The 21,060-nt window shown below is 36.8% G+C and overlaps 1 protein-coding gene across 1 annotated transcript in view; it reads right to left on the bottom strand.

The window, feature by feature from the left end:
• Positions 1-441: 441 nt before the first annotated feature.
• Positions 442-21,060, bottom strand: part of DEUP1 (deuterosome assembly protein 1) — a 76,209-nt gene continuing 55,590 nt past the window's right edge. The window contains exons 10-12 of the mRNA XM_055320650.1: positions 14,294-14,490; positions 8,115-8,229; positions 442-1,408 (exon numbers count right to left, since the gene is read on the bottom strand). Coding sequence (XP_055176625.1) covers positions 1,232-1,408; positions 8,115-8,229; positions 14,294-14,490 — 489 coding nt within the window. The 3' untranslated portion in view covers positions 442-1,231. The remainder of the gene's footprint in view (positions 1,409-8,114; positions 8,230-14,293; positions 14,491-21,060) is intronic.

The raw sequence follows: 21,060 nt of genomic DNA, 5'->3' as shown, positions 1-21,060 counted from the left end.
TAATTAGAAGCCAGGCATCCCTGTCTCTTCTTGACTACCCTGATTCTAGAAGTTTCCTAACAGCTTGATTCCCAGGAATAAGGATATTCACCTTGCTGACTTCACAGGCTTGTTTTGAGTTGAAATGAATATTGCTGTGTGAAGGCTTTCTGCAAATATCAAGAGCTATACAAATCTATAGAGTCCCATCACCTAAAGTGAACAGGGCTCTGCATTTTTCGCATGACAATGACACTTGTTATCTAAAGACATCTTGACTTAATCTTGCAGTATGTTGAGATTTAATCTTTTCGAAGAGAAAAAGAAACCTCTAAGAGCTGTAGGACTTACCTTGAATAACTAGAGGGATTTTTCATAATCTTTATATAAATGTCATTTTTAAAGAAAGAAGAATGGATTAGCATGCTTATATGCTTGTAACTTGAATTTTATTGTCCACTACGGTGCTATTACTGTTGTATACAGATTGAGCATTTATGTTTTCAGTCCACAGAACTTTGTATTCCTTTATTGTATTAAAAACAGAGGTATTACAAAGAGGATTGTAACAACAGTAATGTTTTCTATCTTCTTTATCTTGTTCGTGTCCGTGAAGTAATTAGTACTAACAAGAAAGCACTAATCTCTGGCTGGCACACATATTTAAGTGTGTAAATAGCACATTCCACTGTGTTGTGTTATTGTGTTAAAAAGTTGTGTTAAAACATTACAAGGATGAATGCAGAACCAGTAAAGCTATGCTTTTTTTTTTTTCTAAAAGAAATTTTAGGATGTTCACATGGCTCAAAATAATGCTTCTCATTTTTAAAAATCCTTGACTTTTCAAACCTAGTACAACAGAGCCGCACTCAGTGTGCTATTTGAAATGTGACATTCCCTTCCCCTGGTTTTGTGTTGTTACAGAGGAAATGGGTATTCAGTATACATGATTCAAGTGGGGATAAAAACCCCTATTTAATTCCACAATATTCCTTAGACTGGGGAAAAAAAATCTCTTTTGTAGTCATGTTTATCTTATAGTAACTCTAGAGCCAAACAATTTATTATGTAAATGTAGAAATACAAACAGCTTTATCGAACAAAATACTTACTATTTTCTGGCTACCTGACAGAAACGATTTACTTAAGAAAACAGAACAAAATTTCTCAGTTTCATTATTCAGCTTTGTCAATATTTTGCCAGAGCTTTTTTTTCTTGGGGTGGGGGAAGCAAATGAAAGAGTTTAAAAGCTCATATGTGTCTATTTTGTTTTAGCTTCGTGTATTTATTAAGAGTAAATTCTGTATGTCTTTGCAGTTCATCAATATGTGTATTTAGAAGTTTCTCAAATTCTTTTGCTCGCTTCTCTTCCTCCAGGAGAAAATGCTGTGCAGCCAAAGAGGCTGGGAAGACTATATCTGGGGGAGACTAAAGAGAGAAAGAAATGTTAGATGAGGAATACAAAGCCTTTTAAACCTTCCTGTTTCCAGGCATGCTTCATCCGGAGCATGTGGTCAGACATAGCTCCTAATGAAATAATCCAGACTAACTCTCTCTGCTGTTGTAATACAGTGACTGCTTGTGAAATCCTCAAAGAATGAAAACATCACACCACCAGCATATTCAAAAGCTCTAAGAAATGAATAGTTACATGTTCAACTGCAAAAGCAGGGACAGGGACAAGAAAATTACCATGGAACTTGCCTAAAACATACTCGACTAATTTGTAAAACCAAGGGTTTTCATCTGAAAATAGGCAACGCCAAAAAGCTGACGTAAAGATTATGATAGACTTGGGCAAAGAAAACTTAGATAGGAAAAAAAATTAAGGATTGGCTGAAAAAGGGAGTTAATTGCTGTTTGGAGTTAGCCAGGTGAGGAGAGCTGGCATGATGCATGTCGGGGTACAAGTGGCTTCCAGCAGGGAAGGCCGTAATGCTGGAATGTATCTCCTTTGTGCAATTAGAGCTGACAAAGCCTCCCACTTACACACTTTGTGGTAATATGGAAGTGCTCATTTAACTGTTTGTTAACTGATAAGTCCTGCCAAATGACTTAGCAGATCCCATACTAGGAGAATCTCTGATAAAATAAAATTGCCTTGTGTAGCCTCTGCCAAGTGTACTAGGCAAGTTGCCTTGAAGAAGCTTAAGATTCTGGAGCAAGACCACGCCATCTGTAGCAGAAAACTGTAAACTATTTACACAACCGTTCCTGTAATGCTACTGGCCCTAGTTGAGGCCGAGCAGCTAAGAAGTGGAGAGGATGACTGGTTCTAGCTCTGTCCTTGGTCACTCCAGTGGAAATTATGGATGGGCCTGTCAGGACGGTCCCACTTTCACCAAAATTAAGGTAGCTAACTATGGCTGTTGAGCGTCCCACCTGCTTGCAATAGAGACCAAAGCTGAGGAGTTCCAGATATGGCACCCATCCCTCAAGGAAACTAACCAGCCTCTTGGTGGCAACTAATTTACACTAGGTCCCTTCCACCTTGGAAGGGGCAATGTTTTACCCTCACCAGCACTGATGTATATTCTTTGGGTTTGCCTTTCCTGCCTGAAGGGCCTTGGCCTTGATCACTACCTGGCAGCTCACAGAGAGACTGAGTTAGACATGGGATCCTGACTAATAGTAAAGGAACCTAATTTACAGCTGAGGAGTATGGCAGAGGGGGCATGACCATGGAATGCATTGGTCTTACCACAACCAGTACCATCTGCAGGATGCTAGCTCTGATAGGCTTCTTGAAGGCAGGGGTGGGGCATCAGCTGGGAAATTATATCCTGTGAGGATGGGGTACATTCTTCAGGACATGGTACAGACTCTCAACCAATGGCTGTTATATGCTACTGTGTTTCCAGCAGGAGAATACGTGAATCTGGGAACAAAAGGGAGGATGGAAGAATGGCTCCACTCTCCATCATTTTTGTTGACCCACTTGGAGAATTTCTACCTTGTGTCTTTGTATCTTGAGGCTCTGTGGATGTACAGGCCCTGGATCTTAGAGGGGGAAATGTCTCCACCGTGATACCTGTAAGAGTCTCACTGAGCTTAAAGCATTGGCTGGAAAAAAAAAAAAAAAAAAAAGCATTGGCTGGCACCTAGCCACCTCGGGCTCCTCATGCCGAAGGATCAGAGGCACAGAAAAGAGGTACTACACTGGCAGAGGTACCTGGCCCTAATCATCACGAAGACTACTACTACATAATGGAGGCAGCGAGGAACATGTCTGATATTCAGCTAGCCACTGAGGTTTCTTTTAATACTCCTGTGTCCAGTTTTAACTGTAAATGGCAAACCACATCCCGAGGAGGACACAGGAACCAGGGGCTCACGCGACAAGGCAAGCTACCTGGACTAACGTAAGTGCTAGCTGAGATGGAGAGGTATCTAGAATGGGTGAAGAGATGATGACCATCCATTAAGTTCTTGAGACCAGTTGTGGCATCAAGGCCTGTAGTTTGTCCCACTGACCCTCCTCTTACAAGCTTTCCGAGAAATGTGACAAGCCAGAATCTTGGAGAAGATAGGCCTGAATGGAATGAATATGAACAGAGCATGGATCTGAGTGGCTCAAGAGGTAGACTCTAGCAGATGCTGTTGGTGTCCTAGCGGGGTTCCCTTCACCAGGCTGGCACATCTGTCCTCCTGCTTGCTGGGGGGTTGGTTCTCTGGAGACCTGCCCTCAGCTGGACTAAGAGCCTGCCTCATCTGAGAAGTTGTAATATCCCCCGCAGCCTATTCCCTCTCCTCTAAGGCGAGGACTGATTGACACATGGCACAGAACACCAGACTTCCTGTCTCCAGGGGAACCAACTCTGTTGTGCGATTCATGCTCCAAGCTCCTGATGAGACCAGGTCAAGTTTCTCCAGCTTGTTTTGAGCTCATTTTTGTCTAGCTTTCTTCCCTCCCTAGATTGCTTCCCTGATTCTCCTTCTGCCAAGACTTACTACCTTCAAGAAACCACCTTCCTAAGAATCTCTGTCTCAGATGCTAGGAAACCTGATCTCAAATGGATGACTTCTTAACTGCTGGCTTGAGTGATGACTGGGTGACATCAATGCCACTTATGAGAAAAGTAAAATAGTAAAAGGGCTCATTGAGGGTAAGGTCTTATTTATTTTTGATTCCCTGGGTTCTAGCATAGCTTCTGGCACAGGTATAAACAAAATTTTTGAATTAATTGTACCCCTCCCTTCTTTGAGGTAAAATGCACATCAAGTAAAATCATTTGAAAATGAACCACTCAGTGGCATTTAGTACATTTACAATGTTATGCAACCACCATCTTTATCTAGTTCCAAAATAGTTTCATCATCTTAAAAGGAAACTGGACCCACTAAGCTACTGATCCCCATTCCCTGCTCCCCGAGCTGCCCCTGGTAACCACTAATCTGCATCCTGTTTCTATGGTTTACCTATTCTCAGCACTTCATGTAGTTGGAACCATAAAAAATATGATCTTTTGTGCCTAACTGCTTCCACTTAGTATAGTGTTTTGGAAGTTTATCTACTACACTATAGCACATATCAGTATTTCTCTCCTTTTTATGGCTAAATAGTATTCCATTGTGTGTCTGCAATGCTATTTGTTTAACCATTCATCCACTGGTGAGATTCCTCTCTTTCACCAGACTGTAGGCTTCTATGTCTCATCGAAGATGTGTTAGAACAGAACCTGCCATACACCAGGTGCTTATAATGTTGATTTTATGACTGAATGATGAGCATTAATATTTAAGGACAGGTATAGGAGAGAGAAGCTTAGAAGTAGACTGGGAAAAAGGAACCAGAAAGGCAGCAGGAAAACCAATGGAGAATAGTGTCATAGAAGCCAGAGAATATGAGAGTTTCAAAAGAAATGATTAAGGAAGACAAGTTCTTAAAGCATATTTAATGAACTAGAAGGTTGCTGGTGGTCTTGGAAGGAATAGTACTGATGTAGAAGTTAAAATGTAGAGGTGGAGGGAAACTACTGAACCCAGAACAGTGGATTGGACCATGTCTTTCAGGGAATTCTGGGGCTTCCATCACAGATTAAGTTCCCCATGCCCAGACCTAAAACAGGAGATAATTTTTTCCTGGCAACTCTGAGGCTCTGAACTTCCTCAAAGGAGTGATGCAAGGAAGGAAGGAAGCCCAATCCTTGTTATTAAGACAACAGATACGCTGGTATGCTTTTTAGGTGCCTACTAATGCTCCACACTTTTTTGGGTGCTGGAGTTACAACAGTAAGAGAAGACAGAAAAAGTCCCTATATTCATGGAGCTTAAATTCTAGAAGAGGGAAGCAAACACACGAGCAGACATAAATGTGTTATGGTGAAGTGCTATGAAAAAAATAAAAACCAGGACAAGGGGTAGGGGAATCAAGGAGGAGGTGCTACTGTAGGTTGGTTGCTCAGGCACCCATGATGAGGTGATATTTGAGCAGAGACTAACTAGCCTAAAATGCTAAAATCATCTGACATTAGAACCATATGGCATTTAGCAATTCATCATGCTTTGTTTCACTGGAATATATGCTTACTTCAGAGTCCTTCAGCATCCAGATTTTATTGATACAAAATTTGCTAACTCCCCTCAGTGGCTCCCATAACTTAAATAAGGAGGTTTATTTCAGTTATTTTATCGGTATAGAATTTTATTCTTTTCAAATAATTCTGGCATTTCATGTTGAGAGGAACACAAAAGAACATTTCAAGGCTTTAGAGATCTCTAACGCTTCAAAAGTTAATGGTTTAAAGTCTTCTTCCACAACACCTTAAATCTTATTTCCAATCTCTACCAAAAGAAGCCAACAGATTCCAGAAAAGCAGAAAAGCACTCATGGGGTACCCCATCCAGTTTAAACATTTCCTATTGTTGTCATTGTTTATAATTTGCATCCAATATTAGTATAACATGGAGAGGTGCTAAAAAATTACATGATATACTTTGAATATAAGTGAAAGCAATTGCTACGAGTACTACTACTCACTTTCTGAGGTAAATATCTACTTAAAAACACCCTGTGATTATTATGTTCAAGAAATTAAATCATAAGGCAGGAAATTCAGCACAGAACTGGAAAATGCAAAAAAAGAATCAGATGAAAATTCAGGAACTGAAAAATATAAGACTGAAATTAACCTACACGAAATCACATTCTTAAGGCAGGGAGTGGTGGCTCTTTTATGCATAGAAACCAACACAGAGAGTCAAGGAAAATGAAGAAACAGAAGAATATGAAATTAAGAATCTTTCCCACCTGTTTTATGAGGTCAACATAATCTGATGCCAAAGGTTGATAAGGACAGCAAAAGAACATTACAGGCTAATTTCTCTAGTGAACACAAAACAAAAAGTCTAAGCCAGTATGAACAGACCAAATGCAGTTATCAAGTGCAGTTTATTCCAAGAATTCAAAGTTGAGTTAACAAGAAAAAACATTAACCAAACTAAAGAGAAAACTAATATGGTCATTTCTTTTTGTTTTTGCTTTGGTCATTTCAAAAGAAGCAGTACAAGCATTTGATAAAATTCCAAATTAATTCACGAACAAAGTCAGCACTCCAGAAATAAAAGGGAAATTGCTTAATATTAATAAAAGGAATAGGGACGCCTGGGTGGCTCAGCAGTTGAGCATCTATCTCAGGGCGTGATCCCAGGGTCCGGGATCGAGTCCCACATTGGGCTCGTGCAGAGAGTCTGCTTCTCCCTCTGCCTATATCTCTGCCTCTCTCTCGGTTTCTCATGAATAAATAAATAAAATCTCAAAAAAAAATCTTAAAAGGAGTCTACAAAATATCTATAGTGAATATCATACACAATGGCGGAATATTGAAATTCCTTTGCAATTGAGAATGAGAGAAGGATACATTTACTGGAGGCCTTAGTAAAATAAAGCACAAAAAAGAAAAAAGGTATAAAGATATGAAAGTAGGAAATAAATTATCATTATTTTGATTTGGAATATAGAAAATTCAATAGAATCCACAGGACTAGAATATATGTGCAAATTCAACTGAATATTTTCATGGGGAAAGGGATTGAGAATACTACCTTGCACCATATGCAAAAATTGATTCCAGGTGTAGATGTAAATATGAAAGGTAAAGAGCTAACGGTTCTAGAAGAAAACATAGGATAATACTTTTGTAACTTTGGGACAGGCAAAGTTTTAAATAGGTTACCAAAAAATGTTAATTACAGAGGAAAAGATTCATAAGTGAATGTATTAAAATTAAGAACTTCTGGTTACCAAAATATACTATTAAGTGAAGAGGCAAGTAAAAGTGATAGAAGATATTTGCAATATATATAATCAACAAAGGGCTATATCCAGAATATATAAAGAACTCCTACAAATTGATGAGAAAAAAGACAATCCAACAGAAAGTTAGGCAAGGGAATTGAACAGACATTTTACAAAGGAGAACATCAAAATGGCCAATGAAAAGGTGCTCAACTTTATTATTCACCAGATATATATTAAAACCATGATAGGAAGTTACTACACACTGGCCAGGAAAGCTAAAATAAAAAAGACGGAGAGTACCAAGTGGTGGAAAGAAGAACACTCAAATACTACTTATTGGGGTATTAACTGGCTCAAACAGTTAGAGAACCAGTTTGGCATTACCTCCTAAAGCTGGCCTTAAGTATATCCTATGACCCAGCAATTCCACTCTAGGAATATACTCAATGGAAATGTGTACACGTGTGCACCAAAAGATACATACAAGAATGTTTTTAGCAGCATTATTTGTAATATTCCTGAGCAGGAAATAACTCAAATGTCTGCCAACAGTAAAATGGATAAATTGTAGTATCATTCTATGCAGCATTTATTTACAATGGAATACTATCGAGAAACAAAAATGGATTAACTACATAAAATTAACATATAAAACAATATGGATGATGAATCTCAGAAAATAGCCTTAGACTGAAATACTTGATGAAACATTATGGATCCCTTTTCCTTCTATAGAAAGGCACGGCCAAACAACCCACAGATCCACCTTGGAGTCCTATTCAAGAAGCAATATTTTCTTTCTTAACAACTATGTGAACATCAGTGTATAGTTATCAGTGTAGGAGTAATCATTCCTTAAAGGAAAAAAAATTAACCAACAACCCAGCAACTCACCAGTGGGAACACTTCATCATCACTAACCAGGGGACTCGTCATTTCTTTGGTTTGAAATGGCAAAGGTGGCAGTGGAGGCGTTGCACTTCTGTTTGGCTCACGATCTTGGCTAAGTCTAAAAGAGAAGGATGGTTCTCATTTACCGCTACCAAGGACACTGCCTGTTCATGTAGCTAAAGATTTCAATTTCTCTGATGTAACAGTAGGGGAAGCACAACAAAAAGTTTGGCCTTCTTATCTCAGTATCTCTTTGAAAATAATTTTCCAGATGAGTCATTTCTAATGATTAATAATGAACAGAAAACTTTGTAATTATTAAAAATATTCTCCAATTCTTATTGCCTACTTTGTATCTCTTTTTGTGTTTTACTTTCGGGTCCCTCTGCCATTTAATTAAACAACATGATACCAGTTTGGAAAGAATCTCAAAACAGCTAACACTGCTGCCCTTGACAATTCTAAATAATCCTCTTTCTGTATTCTCTATTTCACTTAACCTCGATGGCTTTCTCAACAGAATTATGCTGCCTTTTTTTTTTTTTTGATGCTAGAACAAGCCCTTGTACAATAATTCTAATTCCTATAGGATTTAGCAATTTGTAACATTATTTCAATTTGTATCATCTCCTAAACTCATCCTTAGTAGCTGTATGACCTTGACCTTGAGCAGATAACTATATCTTTCTGTGACTTTAATTTTTTTCATTGATTAAAAAAGATGGTTGGGAGAATTGAACTCCAGGATGAAAGGTACACTACAGAATTGGTTGTTTTTGCTAAAATATAAGGTAGAAAATGAAACTGAATAAAATACCAGTGAGATTTTAAATTTTGGTATGCCAAGTAAACAAATGAATAATAAAACAAAAACTGAACCAAATTCCCATAAAATTTTACATAAAAATGTTCTAACAGTATGAGCTATTTGGGACTAAATGTCTTTCTGAACATTAATTCCTGAAATTGGGGTTGAAATTTAATCAAAATCATCAAAGCCCATGAAAACATAAGAATCCCTTCAACTTAAAATTATTTATTCATTTTTATTGATTATTCAAATTCTCCAGAGGTATTGATTTACCATTTTCAAAGCCTTCATATTTTAATTTCACATAGTTCCAAAAAATTCACATTATTGTTCTCTCCTCTTATCCAGAGACTATCTATCTATACAGACCTATTTCCTATTATGTAAACATTTTCAAAGTGATGCATACAAATAGCAATAAAAGTTAAGTGAGACATCTGTAAATTAGGACATAAAAACAAACACAGCATGTTTTCCATTTTTACTTATCTTGAAATATATCTTTTTTTAATCCATTCTTCCAAACCATAATTACCATGGAAACAGAACAGCAAATTAAACTGAAATAACATGGTTTATGATGTGCACGTTAAGATGAAACATCCCACAATTCAGATAGAATTATAACAATTGCAGAGTACATCTGCATAGAGTCTTCAGCTGAACCTTTTAATTTGAGTGAGGCTACCATCTATACTTCAAAGCACAGTGGGAAAAATAAGATAATTATAGAAGCGACTCAAGACATACATAATCTCTTTGTAATCTCAATTATACAAAGATTTCAGGGAAAGTATTATTTGTCCTAAATTATCTACAGAATTATCTCAATTATCCATTTTGCTTTGGATGTATCGATACAGTTTACAGTGTTAATTAGTAAAACATATATGAACATGCTTTTTCATGCTTTTACTGTAAGATCAATAAAATGTAGAGATTGAAAGGAAAGACTACATTATGGATTAAAATACTTTTGGTTTAAATTGTCTTTATATCTGCAAAGTTCTTCTAGAATGCAGCTATTCCAATACTTCATAAAACCACTTTGCAGAAAATGTTCAGTCTATCAATTTAAAAGCTATCATAAAAGACATTTCGGAAGGCTTTTATTTCCCTCTTATAAGCTGGTCTTTTCAGTTGTCTTTTCCACAGGTCCTAGTCCGAGGCCTCTGCCTACTTCTGCCAGGAGGGCAGGACCCAGTTGTTGGGAGCAGAGCTCTGCCCACTTGAGACCTTGGAGTCAACTGTCTGCAGTTTTCAGAGTTGTCTGATTGTACATCCATTCCTGGTGTTCTGTTAATTTTCGCTGGGCTCCAGGATAATGTCCTCAGTGTGGAACAGGACCCCTTCACAAGTGCTAATCTGCCTGCTTCTAGCCTCACCCCTAACACTCCACACTATGTTCCCTGTTCTAGGAACTGCTCAGTATTTCCTGGCCTGCAACTTTTCAGTCTATGTTTTGCTCCTTATTGAGTAACACATTGGTACAAAATTTTCATGACGGGCTTTTTTTGCTTCTAGATGACTATCCATCCTTGACAAGGGACTCTGTGAGAGTAGTTATGACAAACCTACCAACTTTGTGGTTTTCTTGGTGTTAGAATCTTTTTATTTATTGACTCGATCTGAAGCAATTTTAGTGATTAATATTTATAGTCACTAAACTCTTTCCAGTACATGATGTAACCTTTAAAACCATACATTGACTTTTAAGTATGTATCAGATATAGAGATGAAACCCATTATAAAACTGAGTTGTCATTAAAATTAGTCATATATTAATTGCTCTGGATAACATTATTCCAAATTAGTTTATAAATTATCCTTAAACTTCAAAACTCTGTTTAAAAACTTTAAAGATATTCAATACATCCTCACTAAATTCAATTACATCTTATTCATAATTTTTTAAAGTTCTGAATAACTTCCCTATCCCAAAGCAAATCTGCCACAATATCCTAAAATGCTTCACAGTTTAAGTGGATGAGCATGAAGAACTTCTTATTACTTCTAATAGGAATGAAAAACAACAACACAAATTGGGTTATTTCTGAGTGGATAAAAGATTATTTAAAAATGTATTATGCGAAGTAAGTCTACCAGAGAAAGATAATTATCATATCTCACTCATATGTGGAATTTAAGAAACAAAACAGAGGAGCATAGGGGAAGGGAGGGAAAAATAAAATAATGAAATCAGAGAGGAAGACAAACCATAAGAGACTCTTAACCATAGGGACAAAACTGAGGGTTGCTGGAGGGGAGGGGGATAGGGGATGGAATAACTGGGTGATGGGCATGAAGGAGGGCACGTGATGTGATGAGCAGTGGGTGTTATATAAGACTGATGAATCACTGACCACTAAAAAAACAAAAAACAAAAAACAAAAAACAAAAAAAAACCCAAAAAAAAAAAAAACCTTCAGGAAAAAAAAATACGGCTTTTCAGTTTCTATGACTGATAAATCTTCCTCACAAACCAGTTGTGGTACCGCAAGACTAAGGGATCAGATTAAACACACCCAAGCTGGCAACTTCCTCTGATGGGATGAACCACCTGCACTGCTAGGCGAGACCTCTGTTTGACCCCAAAAGAGGTAACTGGGTGATGGACATTAAAGAGGGCACGTGATGTGACGAGCACTGGGTATTGTATGCAACTGATGAATCTCTGAACTCTGCCTCTGAAACTAATAATACACTAATATGTTAAATCAATCGAATTTAAATAAAACAAAGTTGAAAAAAATAAAAATGTATCATGCAATCTTCCTCACCTAAGGAGGAAGCGGCTAAAAATTAGACTTAAAAATTTTGTGGAACACTATCTGCATATACTTTTCCCTAAAAGCTTTTTCCTCTCTAAAATAGTTTAATGAGAACTTCCCGCATTAGCCATTGCTATGTAAATATGACTCCGTATGTTCCGATGATTTTTAGGCCTAACGAGTATATACAGCTTTTACTATTTGCCTTCACTGAGCTGTGCTGTGAGGGAGAGAAGGAACATTTCATTTTTCACTTGCTGAAATTAAAAGGCATGTACTTTACAGCTCTCCACCGAGGAGCCCGCTGTCCTTGCAACTCAACAACGCTTTCCCCATAGCGGCTTCTACATGGTAATAATTTATTCAGAACATTTGAAATGCTGTTTCTTTTAAAAATCAGGTCACTGGAGAACACTGAAATCAGACAAGGCATTAAAACCAATTTAATGAAACTTTCAACAGATGACACTGGCAGGACACAAGGCTCTGCAGCAGGCACAGTAGTCCAAACTGCTTATTAAGATGATCTCCCGCTGAGCGTTTTACCTCTTGTGTAGCTTTCTGTGTCTCCTACTGTCTTGTTTTCGTTAGGCCCTTTTAACACATTCTGTGCCGTCCAACAAAGAAAAAAGGGGGCCATCCAAACAATAAAATTACTTTTTAAAAGTAATAAAAGGCAGAGGAACTGCTTTTTAAATCACAATTCCTGGTACCTTCATCTAAGGCTTTCAGAATTCTTCCCAACAAGCAAGAATAGGAAACAATGTTCCGCACCTAATGGGTGCTCCATACAGGCCAGACTGACTAACAAACCCAGGAAGACCCTTTATAAAGGATATCTTTAGGGGCCTGCTTCTCCCTTACAATGAAAAAACTGTATACACGGGTCATGATTTGACCCACAGAGAAATAAATCTGTAGAGTAGGAAGGCACTTTGGGAGGGTTTATTCTATGTCAGAAAAAATATTTCTATACCACAATCAAAATTAGAACTCTTTTGGACAGATTTTCCGTTCCGCTGGCAGCACACACAGACACATTCACGAGAGAACTGGCCCACCGCAGTGCCTCAGTGACCTGTTCTGTCCGCCGCCCCCCGCCAGGATCCCACCGCCAGTGTTTGTTTTAGGGTGGCAGCCAGTCTGCCCTCATTTCCTTCCCCAACTACTTGAAGAAACGTTATTCATTTAGCACTTTTGAGTGGTTGTTGTTTCTTGCCTCGGGTTAGGATATATCCTCTAATACGTACAGGGCAGAGGTGACACAAGTAGGGAGCTGTGCTATATCTGCAAGAATGCTAAACACACATATTTTTTGGTATGTGCCATGGATTTATGGATCTACCCCCTGTAGAACTGGGTGTGCTTAGTTACAAAGATGAGCCTGGCATCACCCCGCCTCCACAGGACTATCTTTGAGGAAATGCCAGGTTCAGCCATTTGGCCATCAAAACCGACTTTTTTAGGCACTGTGAGTTGTTGAAGAAGTATTCATATTATCATAAGTGCTAACAATTTTGTCAGTAATAACAGTGTCAGTAAGAATGGCTAACATTTATGGAAATATGTGTTTTACATGGAACTATATGTTCTTCTATAATTCTCACAAAAAAACTTATAATTATTATTCCTATTTATCAGATGGGAAGTTAAGGATCACAAAGGCTGTAAATTTCCCAAGCTTGTAAATACTGTTATATGAGAATAGTGTGTAAGGTTTTCCTGGTAAGTATTATGAGTTCTTGAGCAAAGGTTGTACTGATGTTGAGTCCTATCAATTCATCATTTTGTGGCGCCATGAAATGTTAATAAATCCAATGTTAAGTAAGTCTGAAGAGTCCTGCACACCACACCTCTTCTTGAAACCCACAATGTATATTAGCATATTAATGACTTAGAGCTGTCTTGTAGAAAAGAAACTTGTTTATTTTGCTGAGAATTTTCTAAGTCTGGAAAAAGAGTGAAAAATCTCCAGGGACAGTTTGGATTCCAAAAATATTTTATTAAAGTTGAATAAATTAGTCTAATTTTATGGTTGATGTATTTACTTAAATTTTGAACTAAGACACTTTAAAAGGGGATCATGTAATTCTCCACATGCTTCTCTTCACTCAGAGGAGACCTCCTACCCAACCGTCCTCCTACTCTACCCAATTCTTTCCCCAGGAAGTGACCAATGGTTTGTTGCTACTGCTGGAGTGTCAGTATAAAGTGTATATTTTGAAGTTAAGTCGGAAGTGACATCATCCTATATCTGTACTTTGATTAAATATATGTAACATATGAAAATCTGTTTTTTATGGCATTAAAAAATAAGATACTTGCTTATATATTTTGAGTGCCACATCAGCTTCTAAGAAGGGTGTGAAGTGACATTCACCAAAACACTACCATTTCACTGTTAGAGTTTGAAAGCTAGCAACAATACAGAATTTCATATAAAACAGCAGATCTATACTACTGCATTATCACTAAAATAAAATTAAAATAACTGAAGAGCAAAAGTTTATAAAATTCAATTTTAATTTTTTTCAAAATAAAGTTCTATTTCTAAATGTATGTTCATTCATGTGTGTCCTCATATAAGGGAGTTAACATACCTATCTTCATGTTTTTCCATTTTTATTTGGTTTTGATAGGTGTATCGTCCCATTTCTTCATAGGTATTTTGGTTAGCCCATGCTGATTTGTCATTGGCACGAAGTTTTGCAAGATCATTTCGGAGCCTTTCATTCTCATATTCTAGTTTGTTAATAGATGTATGCCTTGAATGTTCCCTGTTAGTGAAGTCCATACTCTAGGGAATAAAAAAAAAATCCCTGAAAAAACTGTTCCTTATAAGCGATGCATATTTTCTGTATGTTTAGACATGTCTGTTGGAAGGTGCTTTGACTGGAGTCAGTGGTATGGCTCTACTCCTATGTACATCCAAAAGCCTTTTCGCATTCTTACCTCCTCACAACACAGATACTGAGTATTTACCACTGAACACATTGCAATAAAAGCAATGCCTACACTAGTACCCGTGTTCACTTATGCATTAGCATTCTCTGAATCAAGAACAGATTGGCTGGATTTAAGAGTTTTCATGTTTATAGAGTATGCCTTCTGGTGTTAATAATGGAACCAGAATTAACATACATTTCAATTTTGAAAGACATTTTTCTTTGATCACAATAACACATGTCATTATAGAAAATCCCATATTGATTCCCCGCTGTTGGGTGACGCAACAAATTATATACAAAATCCATACAGACTAGAGTCTGACTCTGGACCACTTTAAAGCAAAGATCTAAGAGCTGAGATTGTGCTAGTAGCACAGTTTTGAGGAATGTGGCTTCATGATGAAGTTTTACTATCTAGTATGTGCCACCCAATTTCTAATGTGTCTTAAGAAGAAAATACAAAACATGTTTAAATCACAAAATGAGTGGTTTTGAGCAAGAACAAAGATTTCTGGTGCTTTTTAAATTAAATGCTGTAAGAAGTTTCTTAGGGAGAGTCTAAACTTTTCACAAAGTTTTAAAAAACAGAATATATTCTTAGAAGGTCAAGAAAATGTTTTAAATGAGTCTACATAGCTCCTTCTAGTCCTATGATTAGGTATCTGTGAGTGGTGTAGTTGCTAATTCAACAATACTGCTGTATTGTCAGAGCATAATATTTTAGCACAAAAAGCACAACATGGATCAAGTATCATTTCTGAAGCTCCAGATTTTTTTTTTTTTTATGATAGTCACAGAGAGGGAGAGAGAGGCAGAGACATAGGCAGAGGAAGAAGCAGGCTCCATCCACCGGGAGCCCGACGTGGGATTCGATCCCGGGTCTCCAGGATCGCGCCCTGGGCCAAAGGCAGGCGCCAAACCGCTGCGCCACCCAGGGATCCCTGAAGCTCCAGATTTCTATGGTTAAAAGCCTGTAAGACTCCAGATGAAAATGGCTTAGAAATTTTATTTTGAAGTTTCTAAATGTAAAGCTTTGACATGGAAGCCATTCCATGGGCTATGCACTCCATAAAGTCATTAACATATTTTTTGATGGGGGCACCTGGATGGCTCAGTAGTTGAGCATCTGTCTTTGGCTCAGGTCATGATCCTGAGGTACTGGCATCGAGTCCTGCATCAGGCTCCCTGCGAGGAGCCCGCTTCTTCCCTCTGCCTGTGTCTCTGCCTCTGTGTGTGTGTCTCTAATGAATAAATAAGTAGTGTTGAAAAAAATTTTTTGATGAACTGCACATTTTTAATTATTCATATACTATCACATTAGTATCAGGATTGACAAGTATAAAATTGTATACATATTAGGTATTAAAAATGTTTACCTATTTGTTTTATTTTTTTTGCTTCCAAGGCCAAGCCTGCTTACTATATTTTCTGTTTGTTGCCCAATATGTTATAGAAGTTCATGAATCTTTAGAAAGGTCCCAACTTTTGAATCGAAGAAAATTCTCCACGACAGCAAACTCCCCCAAAACAACTCAGAGAGGGTTATGTGATTATATGGCTATGGACCATGGTGCTCTTTGGAAAAGAAGGACCACTGAAGATATTTCTCTGCTTGTTAGGCCCTTGCCCTTAGTAGGCCTTCACATTTGCTGATTTGAGATACACTAGTGCAGATGAAAGAGTAATATGCAATTTACAAGAGAAAGGATTGTTTATTCTAGAATTAGAGCAGATTTGCAATAATATATAAAGGAAGTGGTCTTATAAAATTTTGCCCTTCATAAGGAAAATATTCATACAAGCAGATCTGATCAAGAAAGGTCATGGAAAAGATTCAAAATTTTACTCCTAAAAAAAATCTATTCATCAAAATATATAATTCTTGATGGTCTGCTGCTCCATTATCATTTTATTCAAGATTTTTCTATAAAATTAGATTTTATCTGTGATTCTGTTTGGCCCAGTGTTGGTTGAAAGTGGTTAAGAATGATAGTAATAATCTTTTTAAAGACTCTATAACTTTCTAAATGCACCATAATTAAATAAGTGTGAGCATGACCTGAAAAAATTACACAGGTGATGTATTTACATGATTTATACTTAAAAGCATATTCTATTTTCCTTGACAGCATTTTTGGGCTCTCTTATTTCATGTTTCTTTTAAATAGATTTCTACTAATTTTAGGAAATAATCCTTCATTAGATGGTTATCATGTGAAGATTAAGGCACTGATTAAATTCTACCTCTGTGTTTCTGATTGCTTATTTTATAGGCCTGTTATCTCAAAATTCTCCCCCCCCCCAATTTTAGGGATTTGTAGTTTTAATCGATTGCTTCGTTCTTGAAATGGCAAAACCTCCTAGTGCCTACTTGCTTTGACATGCTAGCATGAGGCTAGTTGAGTTACTGAAGTGTCTCAATAATAGTATTTTATATGTACACTTTCTTTTTAAATTCATATATATTCCACAATAATAGTCTAACAATGTATTTCTACAGAGGGACCAACTTCAATCACGTTTTATGGTTAGTATATTAATTTTTAATATGTCAGTGCATGGTTTAGATACTTGTGAAGGTACTAATTTTTTTAGGCTATTACTTTATTTGGCAACCTTTATCGATAGTAAAGGGCAAATTAGTCTTAAAAATTACCATAAATTATAAGTTCTGATTAAATCTGATTTTATGTCACCTTTCTTAAATGAAGGAAAATTTACTAAATATGCTATGGGTCTAAGTAAATATGGAATCACAAAAAATCCATCATGATAAATTTGATTTTTCATGAGCTACCCAGGAGAATAAAGGTCAGCCCCTGACACTTTACTTGATGTCATCGTTCTTGCACAAATCCAAGGAAAACATCTTTTTCAGAGCTACTTCTATTACTATCTTGAGTATCTCACTGAGACCTGAGGAAAACTTACATATGAGGTGGTGGGTCCCATCACTGGATTTTGCACAGGAAAATGGGAGCTGCCACAGCACCAAGTATGCAAAGGGCAATAACTGAATGCAGGGCTCTTAACTCCTACCACTGCGGGAGGGCTTTCTTAAAACTTTCTTTCCCTAAATGCGAGTAAGCAGGGTGCTTCACAGTCAAGTGGAAAAATGTGCAAAGTTCTAGTGATTTTAAAATGACCTACCTTAACATCAGTAATTTCACTTGTCTAGAAAGGAAAAAAAAATATTATTTGAGTATTATCCAAATAGCACATATTTTAGAAAATCTAAAAATAATTATGTATTTTGTTTCTTATTGCCTGAGGTAAAATTTCAGTGCCAATTCTTTAATTCCATGGTTATTTATCCATTACAATTATTTCAGAAACAATTAACTATGTAATTAGGGGATTTTAACAGATAGGAGTTTTCTTTAATGTGAAATCTTTAAACTAGTGAGTGCTAAATAAATGACATAATAGATTGCATACTCTTAAAGAGTAAAGGATTATCTTTGCTCTTTTTAAAATTCAATAGAGATCTTTCTCTTTGGAGAGTGGCTTGAAATTATCAAAGTCAATTCCAGATCTTCACATACAAAAAAAAAAAAAAAAGAGAGAGAGAGAGAGAGAGCAATTATAAAGTCAACTTTCTATATGAATTACAATTCTACATAAAGTGTATGTGATTAAATACTGTTTTAACAATGCATCACCGTGAGGGCCATTCATCAGTGGTATTCCATTTTATGATATCCAATTAACCAATCTTTAAACAAATATGTACTGTTTATATACACGTATTAAGAGGTCAGAGGTGATCAAATATGAAAAAGTGACTCTGCCTTAATGGAAAATACAGCAAAACTGAGTAGACAAAATTAACATGTATGAAAAAATAGTGACTAATATGAAGTATAACTATGTATCACATCACATTACACCACGTATGAACTCAAATGTTTTCTGAATCGATGAATGGCAACAACTATCAGACTAAGATCATGCAGGAGGTAAGATAAAACAAGGCTCTGGCAATCTCTTTAATGACGTGAGCAATAATTTCCCTGAAAACTTATTTATGCCTCTTACACTACAGGTGAAACCCATAAATCTGCAAGTATTCATTGAGCCCTATACTGTTCTAAACCCTACAGTAAGAAGTATAAAACACAGTCCACTTCTTCCCTCAAGGAGTCTATGATTGATGAGACAAGACATATATACACCAAAAAATAAAAAATAAGACAATTTAAAATTCAATGCTAAATTGTTATAACTGCTAAAGAAAGTTAAAGAAAGAAGAAGTAAATGGAGTCCACAGTAACTGAAGATGAATTCATGGAGGAGATATAACTTAATCCTGGTCTGAAGGGACTGGTAGGATTTAGTAAAGTAAAACTATGTCTTTACTTTGGTAAAAGTAAAGGGAAGCTTTCAGGTGGAGGACATATAATGGATTCATCCATTCACTCATTCGCTCACCCACTCATTTGTCCATTCACTCATCTAACAAAATATTTTTTTTTTTGCTGCCTCCTGCATTCAGGCACTATACTAAGTGCTTGGGTACAATGGTAAACTAGAGCCGTAACAGCCCTCAATGAGCCTACTGGTAAGGGGATGGGTAGCTAACAAGAAATAGGTGGTTTTAACATTGTGCTACAATAGATGTTAAGTAAAGGATATTATGATAGTTTCAAGAAGGGATACTTAACATAGCAGAGAGAAATCAAAGAAGATTTTGTATAACATGTAACATTTATGCTAAGTTTCCTGAAACATTAATAGGGTATGGTTCTGTGAAGTAGGAAAAGGGAATTTTTAGGTAGAAGGAAAGCATGTGGCCTGGAAGCAAGGAAAGAGCATGAGAAATGGCCATCACATATGCAAATGCAGCTAAGACAGGCCTAGCTCTAGCAGAGGATTTGTGTAGGTCACTAATGGGAAACAAAGAAGGAGAGCCAGATTAAGGAAGCCATGGACTATGAAGAATTCAGACTTCCAGTTGGAAATTGAGCACATGTTCTTGAAAGGAGTAACATGAGAAAGATTATGTTAGAAAAGTATGGCCAGTACAAGAAGTGGAGAGCTTGGGAGCCATTGGGTAATCCAAGGGAGGTAACTTGGAGTGGTTGATGGATCTATCCTTTAAGAGAAAGCATATCACCAGAGGAGCTCAGTGGGGAGCCTGCTTCTTCCTTTGCCTCCACCCCCTGCTCATGAGCACGCTCTCTCTCAAATAAATAAATAAAATCTTAAAAAATATATATATATATAGAAGTCCTAACTCCTAGTGCACCTCAGGATGTGGCCTTATTTGGAAAATGGATCTTTCGGTAGGCAATCAAGTAAAAATGAGGTCACGAAGGTGGGCCCTAATCAATATGACAGGTATTCTACAAAAAGGGGAAATTTGGGCACAGAGATGGACATGCATGCAGGGAAGACAGTATGGAGAACCAGAGAAGGCTGTGTGAAGACAGATGTACAAGGAGGATGCCATGTGGAGACAGAGGATGGGAATTGCCAAAGATGGCTGGAAATCACTAGAAGCTATCAAGAAGTAAGGAAGAACTGTCCTCTATGGGTTTCGGGGGGTGGGGAGGTGGGGTGGAGTGTGGCCCTGTTGACACCTTGATTTTGGACTTCTACTTCCAGAACTGTATGACAGTAAGTGTCCATTGTTTTAAGTCACCTAGTTTGTGGTACTTCATTATGGCAGCCCTGGCAAACGAAAACAATGACCAAGAAGGTTTCTTCCAAAAATTCAAAGATAGGTCAGTATCAGGAAATCTGTCAACCACAGTCAATCAGGCATTAATGAATTAACAGACAAAACCCACATGGTGTCATTTATGCTGAAAAGGTGTTTGATAAAAGCCAGCAGCAAATCTTAAAAACTCTAAATAAACTAGGAATAAAAATATATAAGACCAGAACCCAAAAACAAATATTATTCTAAGCAGTAAAACTCTAGAACAATTTCATTGAAAATAAAAAATTAGTTTTGTCAGCAATCGCTATTATTATTATTTAATATTGATTTTAGCAAATGCAATATGACAAAAAATAATTGATATGAACAGTAGGAAAAGAGTTAAAACTATCTATTTTTGTTAAAATGATTGTATATCTCAAAAACCCTAGGAGACCCTAGTAAAATGCCTGCTAGAATTAAAAGACAATTTGGCTTTCTTACTATTGTAACAATAGGTGGAAAAAGGAAAATATTCCACTTATAACAGTGACAAGAATTATAAAACACTTGAGCATAAATTTTAAAAGAAGGCACAGAACCTATGCAAAGAAAATTATAAGATCTTATTGAAGAGTATAAACTGAGACATGAAGAAATGGAAAGCCATGTCTTATTCTTGGATGAGAAAATTTACTATCATAAAAGTGCCAATTCTTTCAAAGCAATGTGTAAAGTTATTTCAATTCCAAATAAAACCCAACAGGAAATTATC

The sequence above is a fragment of the Nyctereutes procyonoides genome, unplaced genomic scaffold, assembly GCF_905146905.1.
Source record: "Nyctereutes procyonoides isolate TBG_1078 unplaced genomic scaffold, NYPRO_anot_genome, whole genome shotgun sequence".
Classification (NCBI taxonomy): Eukaryota; Metazoa; Chordata; class Mammalia; order Carnivora; family Canidae; genus Nyctereutes; species Nyctereutes procyonoides.
The sequence above is the reverse complement of the archived record's forward strand: the minus strand, read 5'-3'. Positions and strand labels throughout refer to the sequence as shown.